This window comes from Elephas maximus, chromosome 2, assembly GCF_024166365.1.
Source record: "Elephas maximus indicus isolate mEleMax1 chromosome 2, mEleMax1 primary haplotype, whole genome shotgun sequence".
Classification (NCBI taxonomy): Eukaryota; Metazoa; Chordata; class Mammalia; order Proboscidea; family Elephantidae; genus Elephas; species Elephas maximus.
The window spans coordinates 222186029-222211751 of NC_064820.1; the positions used below are offsets into that span (position 1 = coordinate 222186029).

Genomic DNA, 25723 nt, shown 5'->3' on the forward strand with positions numbered 1-25723 from the left:
GTGAAGGAGAGAGGAGGGACTTCAGGCTTCTCATGTGGGTGTCAGGTTAGACAGTTACCCTGTGGACCCTGAACGGAGGCTGCAGACTTTGACCGTCCCAAACGTATCTGTCTGCCTCCTCTGTTTTCACCCTTCATCCCATTTATGGATTGAATACTGCCCCCCCGCCCCCACAAAATATGTGTTGTAAATCCTAACCTCTATACCTATAGGTGTGATCCTATTTGGAAAAAAAAAATTTTTTTTTTTTTTCTGTTACATTACTGAAGCCATGTCAATGTAGAGTGTGTCTTAAGCCAATTACTTTTGAGATAGAAGAAGATCAGATCAGGCAGATAAGCAGGAACCACCGATAGGGAAGACTGAGGCCAGGTGGAGACTGCCAAAGAACTGAGGAACAGACGCTGGAAAGAGACCAGGACTTTCCCCCAGAGCCAACAGAGAGAGAAAGCCTTCCCCTAGAGCCAGTGTCCTGAATTTGGACTTCCAGCCTTCTAAACTATGAGAACATAACTTTGTTTGTTAGAGCCCCTGCTTTCTATTATAGCAGCACAATGAAACTAATATACCCTGTCTACCTCACAGTCTATGAGCCTTGGCAGTTGTCAGGACCCTGGAGGTAGCCGCACTTCTTGGAGAAGTGGAGCCTGATCTGAGCAGTGCCCTGCCTGCTGGCTTCTGGGAAGATGGCCAGGAGGAGTGACAGGCCATTTCTGTTGGTGAGCAGGAATTTTGGCTCCTGTTGGCATTTTCATGCCTGTGCTTTCTATAAATGGGTGCCAGCTCATTGACTAAGGGCTAAATCTCATCAAAATAAGGAGTTTTGGGCATCCTGCTTTTTCTTGCACAAGGCATATTACGAACTTCCTCCTTTTTTTTTTTTTGCTTTAATTGTGCTTTAAGTGAAAGTTTACAGCTCAAGTTAAATTCTTATTCAAAAATTTATACACATATTGTTTTGTGACATTCGTTGCAATCTGCACAATGCGACAGCACACTCCCCCCCCGCCCCGCCCCGGGTTCCCTGTGTCCATTTGGCCGGTTCCTGTCCCTTCCTGCCTTCTCATTCTACCTCTGGACAGGAGCTGCCTGTTTGGTCTCACATATCTGATACAATAAAGAAGCACGTTCCTCACTTGTATTATTTTTCGTTTTATAGTCCTGTCTAATCTTTGTCTGAGGAGCTGGCTTCAGGAATGGTTTCAGTTCTGGGTTAACAGAGTGTCCGGGGGCCGTAGTTTCTGGGGTTCCTCCAGTCTCTGTCAGACCATTGAGATTGGTCTTTTTAGCTGATGTTGTATTCTGTACTATATCCTTTTTTTGTTGTAGTAAAGATGTACATAACATTTGCCAGTTCTACAGTTTTTCCATGTATAATTCTGTGACATTGATCACATTCATTATGTTGAACAACCATCACTGCTGTCTGTTTCCAAACTATTCCACCATCATTAACAGAAACTCAGTGTCCCCTAAGCAAAGACTCCTTTCTTCCTGCCCTTTCGTCCCTGAGAACCACTAATCAGCTTTGGTCTCTGTACATCCGCCTACTTCATCTAAGTGGGATCATCTAGCATTTGTCCTTTTGTGACACTTTCTTTTTCATTCAGTCTGAAGTTTTCAAGGCTCATCTATTTTGTACCCTGCATCAAAACTTCATGTCTCTCTCTCTTTTAATTAATTAATTTATTGTGCTTTAAGTGAAAGTTTACATGTCAATTCAGTTTCTCATACAAAAACTTATACACACCTTGCTATGTACCCTAGCTGCTCTCCCCCTAATGGGACAGCGCATTCCTCCTCTCCACCCTGTATTCCCCGTGTCCATTCAATCAGCTCCTGTCCCCCTCTGCCTTCTCTTCTTGCCTCCAGACAGGAGCTGCCCACACAGTCTCACATTTCTACTTGAGCCAAGAAGCTCACTCCTCACCAATATCATTTTCTATCTTATAGCCCAGTACAATCCCTGTCTGAAGAGTTGGCTTTGGGAATGGTTCCAGTCTTGGGCTAACAAAGGGTCTGGGGCCCATGACCTCTAGGGTCCCTCCAGTCTCAGTCAGACCATTAAGCCTGATCGTTTTATGAGAATTGGAGATCTGCATCCCACTATTCTCCTGCTCCATCAGGGATTCTCTGTTGTGTTCTCTGTCAGGGCAGTGACTGGTAGTAACCGGGCACCATCCAGTTCTTCCGGTCTCAGGCTGATGTAGTCTCTGGTTTATGTGGCCCCTTCTGTCTCTTGGGCTCATCTTTACCATAACTTTCTGTCTCGTTATGGCTAATGGTATTCCATTGTTTGTATGGGGCCATTCATCTGTTGATGGACATTAAACTCCCTCCTTTCTTGGCCGCTTTTTCAGGGATGTAGCATGGTAAAAAGTGCTCAGAAAAGCATTTTCTCCTGGTTCAGGGAGAGAGGGATGCAATAATTGAAAAAAATCACATAAACACTTAGCTTTTCTTAAAATGCTCAACATTCCTTTCCAAGTATAGGGGTGACAATGTGGTCTGGCTGCACAGATGTCAAAAACCTGGAGTTTATGCAAAGACTTCCAGTTCTCAGGTCCCAAAGTTCTTAACAAGTGTTCTCTTGTCTGCGTTCGTGAATCTAAATGCCATGTTACCAAATGGTATCAGGTAGTGGTAGAAATAACAGATTTATCACCCTTGTATTTATTTATTTCCTTTTGATTTATTTTGCTTTAGACCACTGTTACCCAAATCAGGTTTCTTGGAAAATAGTCCTACAACACGCTCTTTGATAAAAGAGCTTCATCGTCAGAGATGTTTGGAAAAGACTGCAACCTCTACACGCCTCTTGAACATTCATAATTCACAATGAAGGCTCTGAGAAGTCCTGCATTAAAAATGCTGTGTAGACAGGATTCCCAAAGTTGTTGGTACATGAGGCCCTGGACCTTCCCCTTTTTTTTTCTTTCAATACATTTTAACACTTAGTGGACAGACTTTTGTAAATGCTACCCTCGCACACATGAATCACCCAAGCCTTTCAAAGTCACGTTCTCAAGTCCATAAAAGAAGAAGACGATTTGGAAAACCGAGGTAAGGGATTACAGGAAGGTTGATGGCCCTCTAGAGAGGATTATGCCCTGAACTTCCCTTTCCATTTTTACCTTGCCTTTAAATAATTTTGCTCTTCGCCTTACCCCTTGAAGTTTTGCCTCAGACTACAGTGGGGTCGCTGGTTCCTCATCTCTTCTTTAAAGGTACCTCGGGTCCCCGGGTGGTACAAATGGTTAATGCTCTCAGCTGCTAGCTAAAAAGCGGCAGTTCAGGTCCACCCAGCTGTGCCTTGAAAGAAAGACCTGGTGACCTACTTCCAAAAAATCAGCCATTGAAAACCCAATGACACGCATGGTGGCACCATGAGTCGGAGTCATCTGAAGGTACCTGGCGGTGGGGGTATAGTAGCCTTCCATCCCAGGTACCATTGTGTCGTCATTATGGGTTTCCTTGTTGAAACAAATTTATATGAACTACTGTCAGCTCCCCATTCACTTCAGGCTGCAGCGAGAAGCCCTGTACCTCCAGTGCTTTCCCCTCATCTTAGATCCGTAACATTTATGATTAGAAGGGGGAGGGGAGAAGTCGAGTGGGCTAACAGAGTAATCTTCATATATCACAATTTTAGGTTATTTCTGTGTGTCTAGATTATTTCTGTGTGTCAAATGATTGCTTTACCTGGGTCAATTATTCTATTTGTCTGTGGCTCAGTTTTCTCATCTGTAAGCTGGGGATAATAGAAACTACCTCACAAATGAGGTAAAGAAGAGGGTCAATGAAAAAGAGGAAGACCCTCAACGAGGTGGACTGACACAGTGGCTGCAACGATGAGCTCAAGCGTGACAACGATTGTGAGGATGGCGCAGGACTGGGCAGTGTTTCTTTCGGTTGTACATCAGATCGCTATGAGTCGGAACCAACTCAATGGCACCTAACAACAACAACAACCTCACAAGTAGTGAGAAATAAACGAGTTACTGCATGGGAAACATTTAATATAGTGACTAGCACAGAGCTATAATAATAATAAAATAATAATAATAATTTTACTTGTAAAAATGATACCTCAGTGAATTTTCCTAAATCATCTCTCGTTAATCCTTTTTTTCCAGGCTTTACTCATTAAAACTAATCGTGAAAAATTCTGGAGCCATCACATCAAAGTGTTATTCATTTATTAATTGGACATCATTAATATTTCTTACTTTATTTTGGACGCCAGAAGTGCTCTGCTGTGGACTCAAGAAGCCACATGAAAGGACACTGGAACAACAGGGCTAGGGCAAGTGTCCCAGGGAAGCCTGGGCTCTGATCCCAGGCCCTCTACTTCCCAGCAATGCGCTAATCATTTACCTAACATGCTGGTCATTTACCCGATGATCGGAACTAACATTTACCAAGTGCTTCTTTTTTTTTTTCCTAGGTGCCAGGTGCAGCTCAAAGCCCTTTTCTTGCTATCTCCTTTGTGGATGTGGGGACATGGAAGTGACGAGAGGCCACAGGGATGGTAAGTGGCTTTGAATCACGGAGCTGCTGCTCTCAGTCACCACTGGTCTCAACTTCATCTGTTAAATAGTCATACCTCCTGTCCAGCCTAGCTGGTGGGATTATCAGCAGTTTTGAGTGAGACTGCTTACATAAAAAGGGCTTTGAAAATGATAGTGTTCTGAAAAATGCAAGTCAAACCTGTTGCCATCAGGTTGATTCTGACTCATAGTCGACCCTTTAGGACTCATAGCAACCTTACAGAACAGAGTAGAACTGCCCCCACAGAGTTTCCAAGGAGCAGCTGGTGGTTTCAAACTGCTGACTTTTTGCTTAACAGCGGCAGCTGTTAACCACTACACCATCAGGGTTTCCAGGCTGATAAGTGGAAAGTAAGAGGTCCAAAAACCTCACTGTAGGTTTTGGTTTTAATGTGCTCCCACCCTATTGGAGGGAGCCAACAAGAAGCACAATTGCTAATTAATATCTGGTTTCCTGTCCCTGCTCCTGTGCACCTGCTCATGGTCTAAAGGGCATCAAGATGTCTACAAGGTAGGAGAAGCAGGAGGAAGCAAAAGGTCTCTAGGTAATAGTGGAAGCCGCCTGTCCTCTGACCTCCTCTAGGTTCCTCTTTTCACTTGGTGTTGTAGTTCCATTTTTGTTGTGTGCCGTCAAGTCAAGTCATGTCCAACCCATAGCGACCCTGTATGACAGAGCAGAACTGCCCCATAGGGTTTCCTAGGCTGCAAGCTTTACTGGAGCTGGTCGCCAGGTCATTTTTCCCACGGAGCCACTGGTGGGTTCTGCTGGGTTCAAACCACTAACCTTTTGGTTAACACCTGAGCACCTAACTGTTGTGCCTTTGGGGCTTCTGTAGTCCCATTAACCTCATAGAATCTCTGGTGGCCACAGCAATAAGGAAACTTCCATATCCTCTGATCTAGTGGTGTTGAGACCGAGGCTGGGTGGTACAAGTGGTTTGTGGTAAGTTTAAACCTTTAGGTTTAAAGACTGGCAATTTGAACCCACTCAATGGCTCTGCAGGAGAAAGCCCTGGCAATCTGCTCCCATAAAGATTACAACCAAGAAAACCCTATTGAGCAGCTCTACTCTGTAATACATTGGGTTGCCACGAGTCGGGGGCCAACTTGACGGCAGCGAACAAAAATAGGAAGTGGTGTTGAAGCAGCATTGGGCATAGCCCTAGGGCTATGATGTATCCCTGGGGCTGATGTAGGGAAGAGGGAGTGTTGAGTGGGAGACTCCTTCATCTCCCCCACCCCCAAACAGGATACCAGTTGCTGCTAATTCGATTCTGACTCATGATGGCCCCATATGTTTCAGAATACAACTGCCTTCCACAGGGTTTTCAGTCGCTGATGTTTTGGAAGTAGACCGCTAGGCCTTTCTTCCGAGGTGCCTCTGGGTGGACTCAAACCTCCAACTTTTTAGTTAGCAGTCAAGTGCGTGAACCAATTATACAACTAGGGACACCCTCAAATGGAATAGCTCTGACCTAGTTTGTTTCAAAATATTGGAGTTTCAAGCACATGACGTTTAAAAATGGAGTTTCTGCTGCCCAAAAAGTTAGGAAACAATCAAGTTCAACCCTCAGTTAGAATCAATTGCTTCTTCCTTTGTACTTCCATCACATTTTGCTCAAGCTTAGCATTTATATCCAGGCCTGACTCCTAACATGGTCATTGGTCTCTGAGTTGGTCCCTCCTCTTCCACTGGGTGTTCCTGAAGGAGAAAGATGATGACTTTTATCTTTTTTTTGTGCCCCTACAAAGAACAATCAACTTATTAAGCCAATGCTCCAGAATGTATACATTCCAAATGAATAAACTCTCTTTTTGAAAACGGTTCCTGGACTTGACCTTCTTCAGCTCTTCAGGAGCTGTTTGCAGAGCTCAAGGTACATAAAAAATAGTCTCAATCACAGAAAGATCTTTGAGTGTGAATTGGATTTTCAACACATCAGGAAATCACTTAACACCAGGTAGATGGTTTCTCTGACAAGAATGATGTGTGACTATAAAGACTGGGTTTCCTGACCACCTGGAAATGGTCTGAAGAAAATGTTGAGATGGAGCATGTTCTTCTAACATGACATATAAATGCTGATACGTTTCTTTAAAAAAATCAGTTCCATTATTTTAGAATTACCCATTCTCCTCCTCTCCCAACTACCTGGGCTGTAAGTACTGTCTTTCTAACATGGTACACCAGATAGTTCCACAGAGGTACACAGGAAGTCCTCGGATCTGGGCTGAAAACAAGGCCTAAGGCCGATCTCCAAGGGCTGGTGAGCTATCTGAGACCTGGCCCCATCTGTGAATGCTGTAATTCTGAACAAGACAGTATCACTAGTAACAGATAGATATCCTGTATTTTTTTAAGAATTCAAATTTTCACTCTTTGCTCTGAAAAAAAAAATGGAGAAGACCAGAGGAAAGTGGGCTTTGTTTGCTTGTCTGAATCAAGGAAGAGAAATTACCTTTAGTTCTTTTTTTCCCAACAGCACCATCAATTAAACCATCTTTAAGATGATCAACTTTCCTAGCAGGCTTGTTGCACCATCAAAAGGTCCTTCTGGTTTCAAAACAAAATATCAAGTAATATGCACTGAAGATTACAAATGGTGCTATTCTTTTTGTATAATATCATTGCTAATAGTACTATGTACAACGTGTACTATGTTTTAGGCATAAGAGTTTTACTCATTCATCCATTTTTTTTTATTCATCCGCCCACCCACCCACCTATTTATTCTTTTAACAAATGTATGAGGGAGTTGGTAGTTCAGTGGCAGAGTTCTCACTTTTCATATGGGAGACCTGGGTTCCATTCCCAGCCAGTGCACCTCATGTGCGGCCACCCATCTATCAGTGGAGACTTGTGTGTTACTGTGATGCTTGAACAGGTTTCCGCAGAGCTTCCAAACTAAGACAGACTAAGAGAAGAAAGGTCTGGCTAGCTACTTCTGAAAATCTGCCAATGTAAACCCTCTGGATCACAAACATCTGATCTGCAACTGATCATGGGGATCAGTGCAGGACTGGGCAGTGTTTTGCTCCCTTGTACATGGGGTCACTCCGAGTCAGGGGCTGACTCCACACAACTAACAACAACACTGAGTGCCTACTCTATACCAGGAACTGCGATAGGCTCTGGGGAAACAGAAGCAAATAAGAGAGTCACCATCCTTGCCTACACAAAGCTCATAGCCACGTAGAATAGGCAGGAATGAAAACAAACAAACCTACAAGGAACACCTTAGAACTGATAAGGGTTACAAAAACGAAAGTACAGGCTGTCACGGGTTTGCCCCAGTCTTGGTGGCACCATCCTATACAGTCTTTTCAATAACGCTATCATATGTCCACTGAGCAGATATGGAAACTGAGGGGTGGAGCTAATTCATGGGGCCAGAAAGTTACAGAACCAGTTGTCCATGCTCTTTACGGACCTACCTCCTTATCACCTCTCCAGCTTGGAACTTTTACCCATAAGCCTCGAGATCCATTTGTTTTTGGCGACCTTGGTATTTGGTTTTTTTAGATGCCCCAGAATGCACTGGTGATAACAAGAAAAGCATACTCCCAGATGGATGATAATGTATTTATTGCACCAAGAATGTGGTATAAATAGCTGCCAAAACAGCCGAATCCCAGTGGATATTTTCTAAGTGTCGCTGGGTGAGAGTGCCTTCTTCTGGAATGATCCTGAAATATAATACCGTATTGATAAAGCATATCCACTGTTTACTATCTTTTTCTTACAGCCTTAGGGGGTGGAGAGTTCTATTTTTTTCAGAGGTGGTCAGGAACTATCCATATGCAGCCTTCTTCCATTAATCTAACCCTCTTTTAACCCATGTCCACCGCTACCTTTAGTTGTTGTTGAGTTGACTCTGACTTACGGTGACCCCATGTGTGTTAGAGTAAAACTGTGCTTCATAAAGTTTTCAATGGCTGGTTTTTCAGAAGCAGATTGCCAGGTCTTTCTTTTGAGGTGTCCCTGGGTAGACTTGAACCTCCAGCTTTGCAGTTAGCAGTCGAGTGTGTTAACAGTTTGTAACACCCAAACAAACAAACAAAAAAAACCCAAACCAGTTGTTGAGTTGATTCCAATTATGTTGGCCCCACGCAAGCAGAGTAGGACTTCATTCCATGGTGTTTTCAAGACTGTGACCTTTCGGAAGTAGATCACCAGGCCTTTCATTTGAGGTGCCTCTGGGTGGTTTTGCACTGCCAACTTTTCTGTTAGTAGCTGAGCACTTAACTGTTTGAGCCACTCAGGGACTCCTTGAAACACTCAGGTACTCCTCAACCAGTGTAGCCTCCACTCCTGGTCCCATTCTGAGTGTGAATCCCTTCATTATCTGGAAAGGCGAAGTCCCACCTATTTAGAAGGAATGAGAGACCACCCTCATTTCAACCAGTAGGGTCTTGTCTCTAGGGCCATGGTCACCATGTTATAACCACATGGGCCATCCTGGCTATGGCCCATATTTCTTTGTGCCCCTGAGCACTGGGAATTACAATTACTCTCTGCAGTCCCCCTGGATGCCCCTACCCAGTTGGGAAAAAGTTGCCTCCTTGTAGGGGATGGGGTCAGCCCTGATGGAGTAGGCTTGTGTGGACCACGTTAGGCAGGGGGCCCTTGTGAGGTCAGCACTGGCTTCACAAGGGCCCCAAGTTAGCCACAGGCCTACGGCCAGGGCCTGTGGCCCTCATGGTTAACCACGCTGCTGGCGTACGCACCAGACTCTAAGCTGCTGCCTGCTGCGCTGTTCCCGTGACCCTTCGCCTTGCTTCAGGAGAGAGCTTTGTTTAACATTTCAGAAAACTGCTGTGGGCCTCAAAAGCTTTCCAGAGGAATAATTCTAATTAGTATAGAAGCTTCCTGGGAAAACCATTTTGCAGGCCTCAAAGAATCTTTGATTCGTTCTCTAAATTTGCCTGAGTGTCCCTGGAATCTTCTGGGCCATGGAGGCTGGTACAACGGTGGCTCTTTAATCAGAAATGCAGGGGGTTCCCACGGGCAGTGGCTCTCATCTCCCTGAGATGGGTGAGGAGTCGGCAGATATTCCTTCATCTGCCGAGGCCAGCTTAGAGAAAAAGGGGAGAAGGGAACTGTCCTGTGCCTCTCACAATGCCCCACAACCCAACCCATGGGGTATACAAAATCTCACCTTCTCCATTTCCACCAACCAGTGAACACATGGTGCCATTTGCTCATCCATCCACTTATCCATTCAACACGTCTGTTCCAGCTTCAACCACATGATGGGCTGAGCTCTTCAGCAGGGAATGCAGTAGAGAACCCCAAGTCCTGTCCCAGTGAGAGACGAACAACAAAAAAAGAGCGAACGCACCCTGCACCCTGTAACGTTTCGTAGCAAAGGGGTCAGGAGCGCGGAGGGTGTGGAAAGGGTGTCTACAATAGTGTGCAGAGAAGGCCTGTCTGGGCAGTGGTTATCTGAGTCGAGATCTGGGTGAAGCCGGGAAAGTCCTGTGAATATCTAGGAGAAGAGCATTCCAGGAACCGGGGAGAGTAGGTACGCAGATCCTGGGATGGAAATGACCTTTACCCATTCCAGAAGCACCAGGAAGGCTGGTTTCACTGGAGACAAGAGAGGTGAGGCAGCAGGTGAGGTGGGCCAGAGGCATGGAGCATCACCTTCCAATCGCTGATACAAGGGCGTTTTCCATAGGACCACTGTTGATTCTTGTGGTGAAATGAACTCTATGAGGCCTCTTGCCTTGGTTCTTTGGAAAAATAGCTTTGAGAGATTTTTTTCTCCCTAAACCCTGAGGTTTAAAAAAAAAAAAAAAAATTCTTTTTTTTAAACCCTAAGGAGTTTGTTACCTTTGCCCTATTTTTCTACCCCAGAGGGTTTGTTGCTTTTGCCCAGTTGATTGACATTTCTTGGGTAAGCTGTAAACAACTTGATGGTTTGATACGTTTTGTCTAGCCCTGGGCTGTAGTCTGCCCTGTGATTTGTCTATTTTATGTACCTTTCAGGGACTGGTTGGTTACTGTGCAAATTGAGTAGATTTGCTGTCCATCAAGGGGATTGGTCAGTTCGTGGTCCTGCTGGGTGGGTCATGCCTTGAAATTAACAGGAAGTTAGCTTATATAATGGGCTAACCCCACAGAGATTTTCAGAAGCAAGAAGAGAGAAAGGAAAAGAGAAGATGCAGAGAGAGAGAAGGCAAGGAATCTCCTAAATGAGCTGTAACACTGAAGATGGTGAGGAGCCTGGAAGGGGCCCTGTGGCAAAGCTGGTGGGAACAGGATTGGGAAGTTCCCTAAATCAGAGTTGCTGATGATGACAGAAAGCTGCTCCTAGTGAAAGTAGCTAAGAGAGCTGTGTAAGCTGCTATACTGGATACTAGCTGAGCCAGTTTGCGATGGAGAAGCTGAAGGCAGAGAGACCTACACGGCTGAGAAAGAGTGTGCATGGCCAAAAGGAGGCCTGCCCTGAGAGAGCTGAAAGAGGTTGTGCATAGCCAAGAGGGGGTGTGTACAGCTGAGAGGAGTGTTTGCTGCTTGCATGGCAGAAAGGAGGGCATAGCCTGCCTGTTAGCATGGCTGAGAAGGGTCTGAATGAGCTGTCCTGGTTGGAAGCTGCTCTGTACTGTAGAAAGGAGGGATGTTGTCTTAGTTACCCAGTGCTCCTATAACAAATACAAGTGGATAGATTTAACAAAGAGAAATTTATTCTCTCACAGTTTAGGAGGCTAGATGACTGAATTCAGGACATGAGCTCTAGGGGAAGGTTTTCTCTTTCTGCCAGCTCTGGGGTAAGGTCCTTGTCATAAATCTTTCCCTGGTCTAGGAGCTTCTTAGTGCAGGGGCCCCAGATCCAAAGGATGTGCATGCTCCTGGCTCTTTTTGCTTGGTGGTAATGAGTTCCTTCTCCCCTCTGCTAGATTCTTTCTTTTATATCTCAAAAGAGATCGACTCAAGATACAACCTAACCCTGTAGAGTGAGTTCTGTGTATTGATATAACTGCCTCTAATCCTGCCTCATTAATACCATCAAGGTTAGAATTTAGAACACATAGGATAGTCCCCCAGATCACAAAATGGTGGACAACCATACAATACTGGGAATCATGGCTTAGCCAAACTGACACACATTTTGGCAGGACACAATTCAATCCATAACAGATGGGCTCCCCACCTCGGGGGAACCTTCCAGATCTTGCCTACGTGCTTCCTGATCCCGATTCCGGGTTGTAGCCTGTCACCTCCATGTTGATCCTGATCCCAAGTTATAGCCTGTTACTTTCTTAATAAACCACTTAACTACGAGTATGGTCTGTGAGTTCTGTGTGGCCACTGCAACAAATTATCAAACCCAGCACAGAAGTAGAGAGTGCTGTGAGGGGGGACGGCTGGTATCAGAAATGGCGAAGAAACGGGAGAGTTGAGTGAGATATGTCTGACCTTTGCCTCATAGGAACCAGTTTTGTGCTGATCCTAATTCTTATTATTCTTTGGGAACTTACATGAGTTTTGATGCTACTACAATATAGTTCTCTATGGCTGGGTCTCATTCCTTCCTTTGAGAGCAATGGTTCTCAACTGGAACTACTTTGTCCCCCGGGGAACACTGGGCAATGTCTGGAGACATAATTCGTTGTTACATCTTGGGGGGGGGGTGTCACTGCTATCTAGTCATTAGAGGCCAAGGATGCTGCTAAATAACCTACAGTGCACAGCTCCCCAACTCCAGCTCTCCTGCTTTCTCCAGCCTTTTCCTTTCCCTTAAACCATTCTGTATCTTGGAGGTTTTGTATTCGATCTTGCCCTTCCCCCTCAACAAAGAGTTGCTGTTGTTGGTTGCCCTGAAGTCAGTTCTGATTCGCAGCAACCCCGTGTGTTAGAAAGTAGAACTGCTCCAAAAGGGTTTTTTTTTTTTTTGGCTGTTATCTTAATGGAAGCAGATTGCCAGGCCTTTTTTCCATGGTACTGCTGGAGGGGGGGGTTTGAACCACCAATCTTTAGGTTAGCAGCAGTCCAGCACAAACTGCACCACCTAGGGACCTTCAACAAAGAATTATCTGATCCAAAATGCCAATGCTGCTGAGGTTGAGAAACCCTGTTGGTGTCCCTGCCACCTCTGGGAAGCCTTGGCATTTTGTTTTGACTGCATGTCCTTGGTCCATGCTGTGGATAGGACAATGGGAGTGATGTAGGGGGAAGAGGTGCTGTGGCCTCTGCAAAATCCATCCCCCAGCAGGAGCACTTCCAGGTGTCACAGGTGAGAGCACCTGCCTGAACTCCTCCCACATCTGAGCTTTAAACCACGAACTCTGGTCCAGGAGACAGACAGACCAGACCAGACCCACGGCTGTCGAGTCGATTCTGACTCATGGTGACATCTTGTGTTACAGAGTAGAGCAGCTCCATAGAGTTTTCTTGGCTGTAATCTTTATGGAAGCAAATCTCCAGTCCTTTCTCTGCAGCACCACGGGGTGGGTTTAAACTACCAGCCTTTTGGTTAGTAGTCCAGTGCAAACTGTTTGCACCACCCAGGGACCCTAGGAGATGAACAGGTGGGCTCCTTTCCTGACTGCTGTGTCCAAGCCCGTGCTGGTCTAGCCCAACTCTGAGGGTTCTTACTGAACTAAACAACTGTGCACCTTAACCTATCTGGCCTGCGCAAGAACCCTCCTGGGAGGTGCTGTTAGCCCCTTTATATGCACTAAGGCATTGTGCCTAGGTGGGTAAATTCTGGCCCCAGGGCCTTTGCCTGGAATGTTTGCTCCTTACTTTCCCAAAGCCTGTTCATCATTCAGGTCTCAGTGCAAATGTTGTCTCCTTGCAGAGCCCTCACACCCTCCAAATCAGGTGTTCAGTGGCCTCTGCAGTTACCCCGGCCCCCCCACCCCTACTGGTGGTAGTCCCTCAGCCTATCCTCTCCAGGTTCCTGGCACTGGGTCCTGCTCTTTCCTTGCTCCCCTCACCTCCATTAAACACCTGCCTTGTATCAGAAGGCCCCTGGGTTTGTGCTCGACTACTCACCCAAAGGTTGGTGGTTTGAACCTACCCAGCAGTACTGCAGAAGAAAGGTGTGGTGATCTGCTTCCATAAAGATCACAGCCAAGAAAACTCGATGGGGCGGTGGGTCTACTCTGAACACATGGGTTCACGAGTCCACTGATTGGACAGCGGTGGACTCTTTTTTTTTTTTTTTTTTGCCCTGTGTCACAGTCCCTCAGGGCGCCAGAAGCTGTGGCGAGCTGTCTGGGCTAAGGTGTGGATGGCCGACAGAGGGGTGATGTGTGGCTGCATACAGACCCCCTGACAAATGGAGACGCAGGGACAGGTAGGCAGGGCTTGGAGTGGACCAGGGCCAGGTTCTTGGTGGCAAAGAGGGTGATGGTGGAGAGCAGGCTTTACCTATTTCACCTCTGGGCTAGGGCCAGTCCTACGCAGCGGTTGCGAGCTGTTGCCTCCTGCTAACTCCCCTGACCCAGCCCCTGCGCTTACCCCAGGAAATGCAGAGCTGCGTGAAAGCTGTGGCTAAGCTTGTGGGAGCAACATCCTCCAGACTGATGAGTGTGCTACACTGTTACTATGCTTCTACTCCAGGCTCTTCACCATGCACCTACTCCCCCTCCCCAACTCCAGCTCTCCTGCTTTCCAGGCTTTTCCTTTCACTTAAACCATTCTGTATCTTGGAGGTTTTGTATTCGATCTTGCCGTATCTTTGGGAGTCTCCTTCACCTTCCCCACATTAGCTCATTTCATCTTTGTGCGAGAAGAGTCACATTCCAGCTCTGGGGGAAGAAGGATTGGCATTGTCCTGAAACTGTTGCAGATACAGATTAAAGAAAATAATTCAGATCCAGTTGGTCTGGGATAGAGCCTGGGCACTGGGATTTTTAGGAGCTTCTCAGTGCAGTCAGGAGCGAGAACCATTGAATTAGAAACCAATACTGTCCCAAGTCTGTCTCTAAAACCAAAACTCGGACCAGTTACCATGGAGTCAATTTTGACTCATGGTGACCCCACGTGTGCACAGTAGAACTGTGCTCCATAGGATTTTCAAGGCTGTGACCTTTTGGAAGCAGACTGCCAGGCCTTTCTTCCTAGGTGCTTCAGGGTAATTTTTAACTTTAAGTGCTTAACCCTTTTTGCCACCCAGGGACTCCATACATACATATAAATATACATTAATATATCAACATATTAATTGTATTACCTATTTTAATAAATATTACGCGTAATTATATTGACATAATATATTACGCCAGTAAAAGCTTAATTCCATTGTCACCATCTTCTCTTCAGCTTCCTCCCCACTCCCCCAAGGGCTGGTCTGACTATACCAGCAAAGCATTCCTACTGAATCCGGGCTCTGCCCGTCACTAGCTTTGCAACCCAAGACAAGCCCTTTAACTTCTCTGTGCCTCAGTTTCCTCAGCCATACGATGGTTGTAATACCTATTTCATGAAGTTTTCCAGAGGATCAAATACAGCCCATTGCCGTCGAATCGATTTCATCTCATAGTGATCCTATAGGACAGAAAACTGCCCCATAGGGTTTCGAAGGAGCGACTGGTGGATTCAAATCGCCGACCTTTTGGTTAGCAGCCGATTTCATCCAACAGTCCCTATAAATCCTCCATTCCATACCTTGACCTTGAAGCAGGGGTCATAACCAAACCGTTTGCTATGAAAATAGCATCTTTTTTCTAAAAGGGGGTTGAGATGTGCAGGCCCCCCTCTGCTGTCCCTCTACAGCTGAGACTCTCAAAGTTGACTTTGGGACTCTCTCCAGGGAGAGCAGGACCGTAAACCCAAAAAAGGGGCCTAAGGGGATCTGAGCAAATTCCAGTGCTGGGGAAAGATACGCCTAACATCGGGGCTCCGAGGCTGGGCATTTGCAGACAGTTCCTGCTTCTCCCCAGAATGTACAGGGCAGTGGTCCAGCCACTTCTTCGAGGCCTTAGCGGCTCTAACCCGGGTTCGGGGCGCCCCTCCTACCTTCTCGCCCCTCCGCCCCAGCGCCGCAGCGGTCAGCGCCGGGTTCCCCGCCTCCCCGCCTCGCGGGCCTTCTCACCTATCAGATTTTCTGTGCGCATCGCCGCGCTGCTCCTCCCACCTCTCAATGTCGAGCGGAGAGAAAAGCACCATCCTTGGCCGGCGCCGGGCTCTGCGGAGGAACGAGCCGCCAGTCCCCGCCTCGGCCCCCTGGGATGCAGCGGTGAGCCCGCGGCCGGTGTCCGGCCCTTCGGGGCCGCCCAGGGATGCCCGGGCGCACGGTAAGGGCCCGGGGACGGTAGCGCGCGGTCCGCCGGGTTCGGTGGCGGAGCGCGCGGGCGGCGGGTGCGAAGCGCGGGGTCGCCGGCGCCGGTGCACGTTGCTCATTCTAGCGGACCTCCTATTACAGGCTCTCATGGTTACTGTTATCTTCTAATTCAGGAAAAAAGAAGAAAAAGGGAAGTGACACACATTTGATCAGACTTGGTTTGGCGTGGTATTCGTTTACAAGGTGTACTCACACCGCACACCGAGGAAGTTGTGCTACTGGGTGGACGCGGTACCAACATAAGATTAGGAAATTCACAGCGCATAGAAGCATCTCACAATTAAACAGAAGAACCCAATCTTAAAAAAAAAAAGAAAAAAAAAGCAACCCCTCAGCACCTGGCGCAGGCATCTCTGCGCATAGTGCGTGGGAGGAACGGAGGGGGCTGGCGGGCAAGATTGTGGTAAAGACATCTTTCACTAAGGAATGACAGGAGGGGTTTTGACTTTGTAGAAGGGACTAGAGGTGAGGCTCTTCAGGCCATTCCTTAATGTATTGTTTGCGATATCTGTATCAGTAATTTTGTGTGTGTGTGTGTGTGTGTGTACGCGTGTGTGATTAAGTGCTACGTGCAGTGAATATTTGTGTCTGAATAACAAGTTTTTTTTTTTTTTTTTAACTACTGTTTCCATTTCACTTTTAATTTAGGTTTTTGACCCTTTGGGGATAAATATACCCTTCAGTAACAGGAAGCCCTTTCCAAAGTTACAGATGTTGTGGTATTATTTTCCACTCCTTCACATTTGTATGGAAATCCAGGTGGCGTAGTGGTTAAGAGCTACAGCTCCTAACCAAGAGGTCGGCAGTTCAAATCTGCCAGGCGCTCCTTGGAAACTCTATGGGGCAGTTCTGCTCTGTCCTATAGGGTCACTATGAGTCGGAATCAATTCAACGGCAGTGGGTTTGGTTTTTTTTGGTTTACATTAGTATGACAAACCTAAAAAAAGAATCTGTATGCATAGCAACCTTTTGTAAATATTCACATCACCTCCCCGCCTCTATGTCTCTCTCAATTACACTTTCTCCCTTCTTCAGTGAGATCTGAGGAGTAGAGTTTAAAGAAGATAGAGATCTGGAGAAGAGTCATATTCCAGTGAGAGCTGGGGCTGGGGTTGGCTGTTGTTTCAAGCATTTTATGGAGGTAGGAAATTCTTAAGAGTCACCTTTGTGGGTAAAAAGCATGCTAATTCTACCCAGCCTTACCTGTAAGAAAAATTTTCAATTAAATATTAAGAGTCTGGTATATGTCCCATCATTTATGGTGTTTACTCTTTAAAACAGGTGCAGGTAATATGCAAATGAAGTTTCAAAGAGAGAGCATTTAATATCTTTCTCTTAAAGAATGGCGGCATCTATGTGAAGACCTGCTTCCTATCTCCTTTCATTTTGTCTCTGTTTTTCAAGCCTGGTTATCTTTTGTAATTTATTTGTAAAGGTAAATTCCAAAATAATAAGTGGGCTGTGTGCCTGGAGGCTATCCAAGTGAGGGCTGTGGCATTTTAGATCTTGGACGTGCATCTCAGAAAGTAAAGGTAGTTGATGAGGACATCATTGTCTTTGAAAATGTTCTTCCAGACATGGTTTTCCTTTTTTTTTTAAAATAGGATTTCTAAGTAGGTCCTTTAAATAAACCAGGGCCACCAATAATGTCTGATTTTATGAGATTCTACTTAACCCCCCCCTTTTTTTTCTTTTAAACTGGTCCACTATGGCCAAGGGGTCTCTGGGTAGTGCTAACAGTTAATGTGCTTGGTTGCTAACCAAAAGGTTGATGGTTCAAGTCCACCCAGAGATGCCTTGGAAGAAAGCCTTGGTGATCTGCTTCAGAAAAATCAGCCATTAAAAACCCTATGGAACATCTAGCTCAATTGGCATAACATAGTTTATAAAGAATATGTTCTGCATTCTACTTTGGTGAATAGCATCTGGGCTCTTAAAAGCCTGTGAGTGGCCATCTAGGATACTCCACTGGTCTCACCTCTTCAGGAACAAGGGAGAATGAAGAAAACTAAAGATACAAGGGAAAGATCAGTCCAAAGGACTAATGGACCACATGGCTTCCACTGGACTGAGTCCAGTACACCTAGATGGTGCCTGGCTACCACCACTGACTGCTCTGACAGGGATCACAATAGAGGGTGCTGGACAGAGCTGGAGAAAAATGTATAAGAAAATTCCAACTCAAAAAGGAAGACCAGACTTACTTGCCTGACAGAGACTGGAGAAACCCTGTGGGTATGGCCACAGACACCCATTCAGCTTAGTAATGAGGTCACTCCTGAGGTTCACCCTTCAGCCAAAGATTGAACAGGCCCATGGAACAAAACAAGATTAAAGGGGTGGACCAGCCCTGGGGCAGGGACTAGAAGGCAGGAGGGAACAGGAAAGCTGGTAATAGGGAACCCAGGGTTGAGAAGGGAGAGTGTTGACATGTGGTGGGGTTGTTAACCAATGTCATAAAACAATGTGTGTACTACTGTTTGATGAGAAACTAATTTGTCCTGTAAACCATCTAAAGTACAAAAACAAAAAACCCTATGGAGCGCAGTTCTACTCTGATACACATGGGGTCACCATGAGTCACAGGTGACTTGATGGTGACTGATTACTATGGTCAGGCTTCCTCAAATGAATGACATAATCTTTTCAGCAGGGAATCCCAAGACTGTGCCCTCCTTCCCCTCTGTCTGGCTCCACAGAATCTACTTAAGAATTGCAGACTTAGGCCAGTTTGGACCAGTCAAAAGGGTGTCAGGGGCTCTGTCTCCTGGGTTGGCTTTGGGCTCTGAGCCCAGGCAGTGATGTCCTAGGGGAGCCCCCTTGTCCTTTTGTGGATGCTTGTCCATTGGACTGGGCTTCTGGTCAAATTCTACATGGTTTTCTGCAAGGACTAGATCCTGGATCTGAATCTTGGTTCCAATGGCCCTGAAAACCTACCTGGTCCTGCCAGCCTCTTCTTCCCAGGGTACACCCAGGTACATCTGAGTACTCAATGGAAGCTGATTGGATGGATGGAAACCTGCCTTGACCCCGATAGGCCTTGAACTCCCACATCCCACCACTCCTGGAATGACTGTCAACAGCCAGCAGGTCAGAACCTTTATTCTGGCTCCCCCCCCCCGCCGCCCCCGAATGGGAGCTCCTGGGTGACCAAGATTTGTAACCAGCTGTGGACTCTGGGGTTGTTGACCTTCCTCCTTCTGCTCCCATTTCTCCCCTTCCCTGCTTCTCCCTGCCCTAGGAAATGCCCTTGCTGGGTTGGGGCTCCTGCAGCCCTCCTAGTTTCAAGTTCCTCTCCCTCGACCCTGTAGAAAAACTCACTGCCATCTAGTCGATTCCTACTCATAGCAGTCTGATAGGATAGAGTAGAACTGCCCCAGAAGGTTTCCAAGGCTGTAAATCATTAAGGAAGCAGACTGCCACATCTTTCTCCCGAGGAATGGCTGGTGAGCTCAAAGCATCAACCTTTTGGTTAACAGTCGAGTGCTTAACCATTGTGCCATTACTATTTCATAGGGGGTGATACATACAACATTTTGCCATTATTATTTCATAGGGGGTGATACAAAATACATATATACACATGCGCACACACACACACACACACACGTACATACGCATAGAAACCCTGGTGGCATAGTGGTTAAGAGCTATGGTTGCTAACCAGAAGATCAGCAGTTCGAATCGGATTTTACTGATATGTGTAATATCCTTAACATGCTTCTAACACTGTACGTATATATGTATATATATATATTTTATATGTATGTACAGGGTCCTGGTGGTGCAGTGGTTATGCGTTTGTCTGCTAACCAAAAGGTCAGCAGTTTGAATCCACCAGCGGCTCCTTGGAAACCCTATGGGGCAGTTCTCCCCTGTCCTATAGGGTTGTTATGAGTTGGAATTGACTCGACAGCAACGGGTATATATACGTATAGTGTTAGAAGTGCATCAGGGATATAATAAGTGCTACATTGTTGTTGTTAGGTGCCCTCTAGTCACTTCCATCTTATAGTGACCCTTTGAACAGCAGGAGGAAGCCCTACCAGGTCCTGCACCGTTCTCACGATCGTTGTTATGCTTGAGCCCATTGTTGGAGGCACTGTGTCAGTCCATCTCATTCAGGGTCTTCCTCTTTTTTGCTGACCCTCTACTCTACCAAGTACTACATAATTCATAGCAATTATTATTATTATTTGCCTATTATGTGCCAAAAGGTCCCTGGGCGGCACAGTTTGTTTTTGGCTGCAAACCAAAAGGTTGGCAGTTCGAATTCACCCAGCGGCACCTCAGAAGAAAGGTTTGGCAATCTACTTCTGTAAGATTAAAAAAAACCCAAACCAGTTGCCACTGAGTTGATTCGGACTCGTGTGATCCCACGAGTGCAGAGTAGAATTGTGTTCCACAGGGTTTACGTGGTTGTGACCTTTAGGAAGCAGATTGCCAGGACTTTGTTCTGAGGGGCTTCTGGGTTGCTTTGAACCACCAGCCTACCATTTGTGCCACCCGGGGACTCCAGGAAAACTTTACGGAGCACAGTTTATTCTGACACACCTGGGTCGCCATGAATCAGAATTGACTCTATGGCAACAGATTTTACTATGTGCCAAGCACTTTACCAGGCTGAATAATACTGTTTTTGATCGAGATTGAGGTACGAAAATAAACAAAGCTAGTTTTCTTTTATTTAATTAAGAAAAAAAAAAGCTTAGTTTTAAAAGTAATTGTCAAATGGTGTGCTAGAGCTACTTTGAGCAACAGTGGAATTGCTGGAACAAGATGACTAACATCAGGGGAGAAGGTTTAGTTTGTTGTCTAAATTTGTTACCAGAAGCCATTCCTAGATGTTCCTGTGCCAGTTAACAGCCCTATGTATTCTGCTCCTTGCTGTTTCTCATTTATTTGTTTCTTAGAGGAGTTTGGCTCTCAGTGTGTTTCCTGAACTCTGAGAGTTCCCTTTTTGATCTCTTTTTTGGCTCCTTGTCATCTCAGGTTTCCGTTCTTGTTTTGCTGATTTCATGTTCTCCTTAATTTCTTGTAGCAGTAAATCATTTATTGTGAAGACTTTTCTTAATTTTCTGGGAGTAACTTTTCTTCTAGCCTGGCTTCTTCAGTTGTCTTTTGCATATTCCCTTCCTTTCCCTCCCCTTCTTCTCTCCCTCCATTCCTCTTTCCCTTCCTTACCTTAGTATTTATGCATATTTACTCTGCTGTTTCTTTTTATCCTAAGCATTTTTAACAAAGGCAGGTTTAGCTGTACCTGCAGCTATAATTGGAGTTTTAATCCTTCTTCTGCTTCTCTCCTATGTGAACGATATTTCCTCCTCAGAGCTTCGCTTTGTGTACAGGATGTTACGTTTTACCTGTTTTTCTGTTGCCCAAGGCTATGACGGAGGACAAGGTGCAGCTGGAATCTTCAGTAATCACAACTGATGGATTTAAGCTCTTTGTTTTTCCCCTATAATTGTATTAAAAGCTGCTTTAAGGGTACACTCAGGTTTCAGATTACATCAAATTACATCATTACATAACTGCCAACTTACATCATTACCTAACTGCCCACTTACATCATCACATAACTGTCAACTTACATCATTACATAGCTGCCAACTTACATCATTACCTAGCTGCCAACTTACATCATTACCTAGCTGCCAACTTCCCTTATCACCTAGCCGCCAACTTACATCATCACCTAGCCGCCAACTTACATCATCACCTAGCCGCCAACTTACATCATCACCTAGCCGCCAACTTACATCATCACCTAGCCGCCAACTTACATCATCACCTAACTGCCAACTTACATCGTCACCTAACTGCCAACTTACATCGTTACATAACTGTCAACTTACATCATTACCTAACTGCCAACTTACATCGTTACATAGCTGCCAAACAACTGAGAATCATGCCCCAGCCAAGGCGACATCACAGCCAGCATTACTCTTGCCCCTCACTTGGGGGTTCGTCACTGCCAGAAGCATGTTGTTAATGCGCAAAATAGTTGGATAGGAGATTTTTTACTGTTGTCATAAATGTGAAATGTCGGATAACAAGACAGTCGTTAAGTGAGAAGTAGGTGTATTTTCATTTATGGTGTGCGCTTTTTTCTGTCTTAAGAAATTCTTCCCCGTTCTGAGGTTTTAAAGATGTTCTCATATATCTTCTTCTAAAAGTCTTAAAGTTTTGCTTTTGGCATTTAAGTTTTTAATGCTCTTGGATTTGTTTTTGGTATGTTGGGAGTTAAGGATTCAAATTTAATTTTTCCATGTAATCAGCAATCCCAGATCCTTGGTTCAATAGTTAATGCTTTTCTTGACTATTTGTAATACCATTTCTGTCATACGTGTGTAAATCAGTTTCTGGGCTCTCTGTTCTGTTTTATTGGTCTATTTTTCTATACCTCACAGATACCTCACTGACTTAGTGTGGCCGTACAATAAGTTTAGATAGAACAAATTTCCCCACGTTATTTTTCTTAGTAATGTATTTAGCTATTATTTCTGGCTTTTTGTTGCACTTACTAATTTTAAGTTCAGTTGTCAAGTTCGATCCAAAAATGCATGTGCCCTGGTGGCACAGTGGTTAAGCGCTCAGCTGCTAACCCAAATGTCAGAAGTCTGAACCCACCAGCTGCTCCACAGGAGAAAGATGTGGCAGTCCGCTTCCATAAAGATTACAGCCTCGGAAACCCTATGGGGCAGTTCTGCCCTGTCCTACAGGGTCTCTGTGTGTCAGAATCAACTCAGTGGCACACAACAACAACAGATTTGTGGACTCTTGATTCTGTTTTTGGATAGGTAAATTTGTCTTTTTCTCCCCAATTCCTTGTTGTCTTAATTTCTGTGTCTTTATCATAAGTCTTGTTCTGGTAAGGTAAATTTTTCCACCTTGTTTTTAGCCATTTTCCCTAGTCTTTTAGGTTTTTTTTTCTTTTTTAGGTAGAAATGACATCTTTATGATATTGAGTCTTTCTGACTATGAACAGGGTATGTTGTTGTTGTTAGGTGCCTTCAAGTCAGCTCTGGCTCACAGCAATCTTATGTATAGAATGAATCTTTGTCCAGTCCTATGCCATCTTCATGATCATTGGTATGTTTGAGTCCTTTGTTGTAGCTATTGGTATCAATTCATTTCATCGAGGATCTTTCTGTTTTTGGAAGGCCCTCTACTTTACCAAGCATGATGTCCTTCTCCAGGGACTGATCCCTCCTGATAACATGTCCAAAGTATGTAAAACGAAGCTTTACTATCCTTGCTTCTAAGGAGCATTCTAGCTGTACTTTTTCGAAGACATTCGTTTTTCCTTCTGGCAGTCCATGTTATATTCGATATTCTTTGCCAACGCCGTAATTTAAAGGCATCAGTTCTCTTGCGGTCTTCCTTATTCATTGTTCAGCTTTCGCATGCATATGAGGGATTTGAAAATAGCATGGGTTGGGTCAGGCACACTTTAGTTCTCAAAGTGACATCTTTGCTTTTTAACACTTTAAAGAGGTCTTTTGCAGCAGGTTTTGTCAGTGCGATATGTCATTTGATTTCTTGACTGCTGCTTCCGTGGGCGTTGATTGTGGATCCAAGTAAAATGAAATCCTTGACAACTTCAGTATTTTCTGTTTATCATGATGTTGCTTATTGGTCTAGTTGTGAGGATTTTGTTTTCTTTATGTTGAGGTGTAATCCATACTGAAGGCCGTAGTCTTTGATCTTCACCAGTAAATGTTTCAAGTCCTCTTGGCTTTCAGCAGGCAGGATTGTGTTATTTGCATACTGCAGGTTGTTAATGAGTCTTCTTCCAATCCTGGTGCTGCATTCCTCTTCATACAGCTTCAGTGTTACTTGCTCAGCATACAGATTGAATGAGTGTGGTGAAATGACACAGTCCTGACACACACCTTTCCTAATTTTAATACAATAGAAGTTTGATAATGTTGAACTTACCTATTGGTTCTAATAGCTTATATGTAAATTCTTTTGAATGCCTCATGTAGTTTGGTTATTTGTGTCTTCTTAGCATGTTGAGGGGAGTCCTGGGAGTACAGATGGTTAACGTACTTGGATGCTAGCTGAAAGGTTGGAGGTTGGAGTTTACCCAGAGGTGCCTGAGAAGAAAGGCCTGGTGAACTACATCGGAGGAAAAAAACCAGCCATTAGAAAGCCCATGAAGTACATTCCTTCTCTGACACCCTTGGGGTCGCCATGAGATGGAATCAACTTAACGACAACTGTAAAAGCAACGTGGGGGAGGATATTACTCCCCTAATCTTTTGAAATTATGGCCATCGGGCTTTTTCTGACCAATAAAATAGGAGTTGAAGTGACGTGTGTTGAAACATTTTATTGCAGGTACTTGATTTTCCAGGACTCTTTTGCTGTGCTTATGTCATGTGCATATGAACGTGTCATAAGATAGAAATAGCATAACATGAGAAATCACCATTTACAGGGACAGCTGCCTTGAAGAGTGTCCTAGATCAGTAATGGATGTTGCCTATGTGAAGATGATTTTGCAGTGTTAAGATCCCGTGATTTTGAGATTGTTCGCCACTGTGGTGTAACCCTGCCTATCTGGTCTGATGATGTTGTTGGTAGGTGCCATCAAGTTGGCTCTGACTCATAGCTACCCTGTGTACCACAGAACAAAACACTGCCCGGTCCTGCGCCATCCTTACAATCATTGTTGTACTTGAGCCCACTGTTGCAGGCTACTGTGTTAACCCATCTCATTGAGGGTCTTCCTCTTCTCTGCTGTCCCTGAACTTTGCCAAGCATGATGTCCTTCTCCAGGGACTCATCCCTCCTGACAACATGTCCAAAGTATGTAAGATGCAGTCTCTCCATCCTTGCTTCTAAGGAGCATACTGGTTGCACTTCTTCCAAGACAGATTTGTTCGTTCTTTTGGCAGTCCATGGTATATTCAATATTCTTCACCAACACCACAGTTCAAAGGTGTCAATTCTTCTTCGGTCTTCCTTGTTCATCGTCCAGCTTTCACATGCATATGGTGCAATTGAAAATACTATGGCCTGGGTCAGGCGCACCTTAGTCTTCAAGGTGACATCTTTGCTTTTCAACACTTTAAAGAGGTTGTTGGCAGCAGATTTGCCCAATGCAATGTGACTTTTGATTTCTTGACTGCTGCTTCCATGGGTATCTGGTCTGATAATACAATCGTATCATCATCAGCATATAGGATAGTTTGGTTTCTTCTCTTACAATTCTTATATCTCTTATTTCCTTTTTTGGTCTTACTGCATTGCTGAATAAAAGCAGTGATATGGGCATCCTTGTCTCGATCTTGACTTTCATGGGAATGCTTTTAAGTTTCACTATTAAGTATGGTGTTGTTTTAGGTGTTTGATAAGGTAGCTTTTTTTGAATTAAGGAAATTTCCTTTTTATTATAAGTTGTTGAATTTACTGATTCTTTTTTGCATGTTTTGTGATAATCATGTATTTTTGTCCTTTACTGATACAGTGGATTAATAAAATTTGTGATGTTTTCTTTAGAAACTTCATGTTTATGTTCAAAAGAGAAATTGTCTTAGTTATCTAGAGCTGCTGTAACAGAAATACCACAAGTGGATGGCTTTAACAAAGAGAAATTTATTCTCTCACAGTTTAGAGGTTAGGATTTACAGTTTACAACACATAGTTTACATCAGATCACGAAATGGTGGACAACCATTCAATACTGGGATTCAAGGCCTAGCCAAGTTGACACACATTTTTGGGGTACACAATTCCATCCATAGCATTTCACCCTTTGACCCCCAAAATTCATGCCGCTGCCACATGTAAAATGCATTCATCCCATCATATCGTCCCAAAAGTCTTAAATCAACTCCAAGTACAAATTGCATCCTGAGGCAG

General features: G+C 44.8%; 1 protein-coding gene across 14 annotated transcripts in view; it reads left to right on the plus strand.

Annotated features, from left to right (window-relative positions):
- The window catches only part of B3GALT5 (beta-1,3-galactosyltransferase 5), a 172538-nt gene that overhangs the window by 48109 nt on the left and 98706 nt on the right, over positions 1-25723 (plus strand). For 6 of the 14 annotated variants that reach the window (XM_049874864.1, XM_049874871.1, XM_049874867.1 and 3 more), the window contains one exon: positions 4448-4531. Coding sequence is in view for 2 of the 14 variants with exons in the window: in XM_049874891.1 (XP_049730848.1) it covers positions 15647-15800 (154 nt within the window). In the remaining 12 variants the exon portion in view is untranslated. Of the gene's footprint in view, positions 1-4447; positions 4532-15646; positions 15801-16882; positions 16989-25723 lie in introns of those variants that run through there. The other 8 variants (XM_049874875.1, XM_049874873.1, XM_049874883.1 and 5 more) reach the window with 4 other exon arrangements.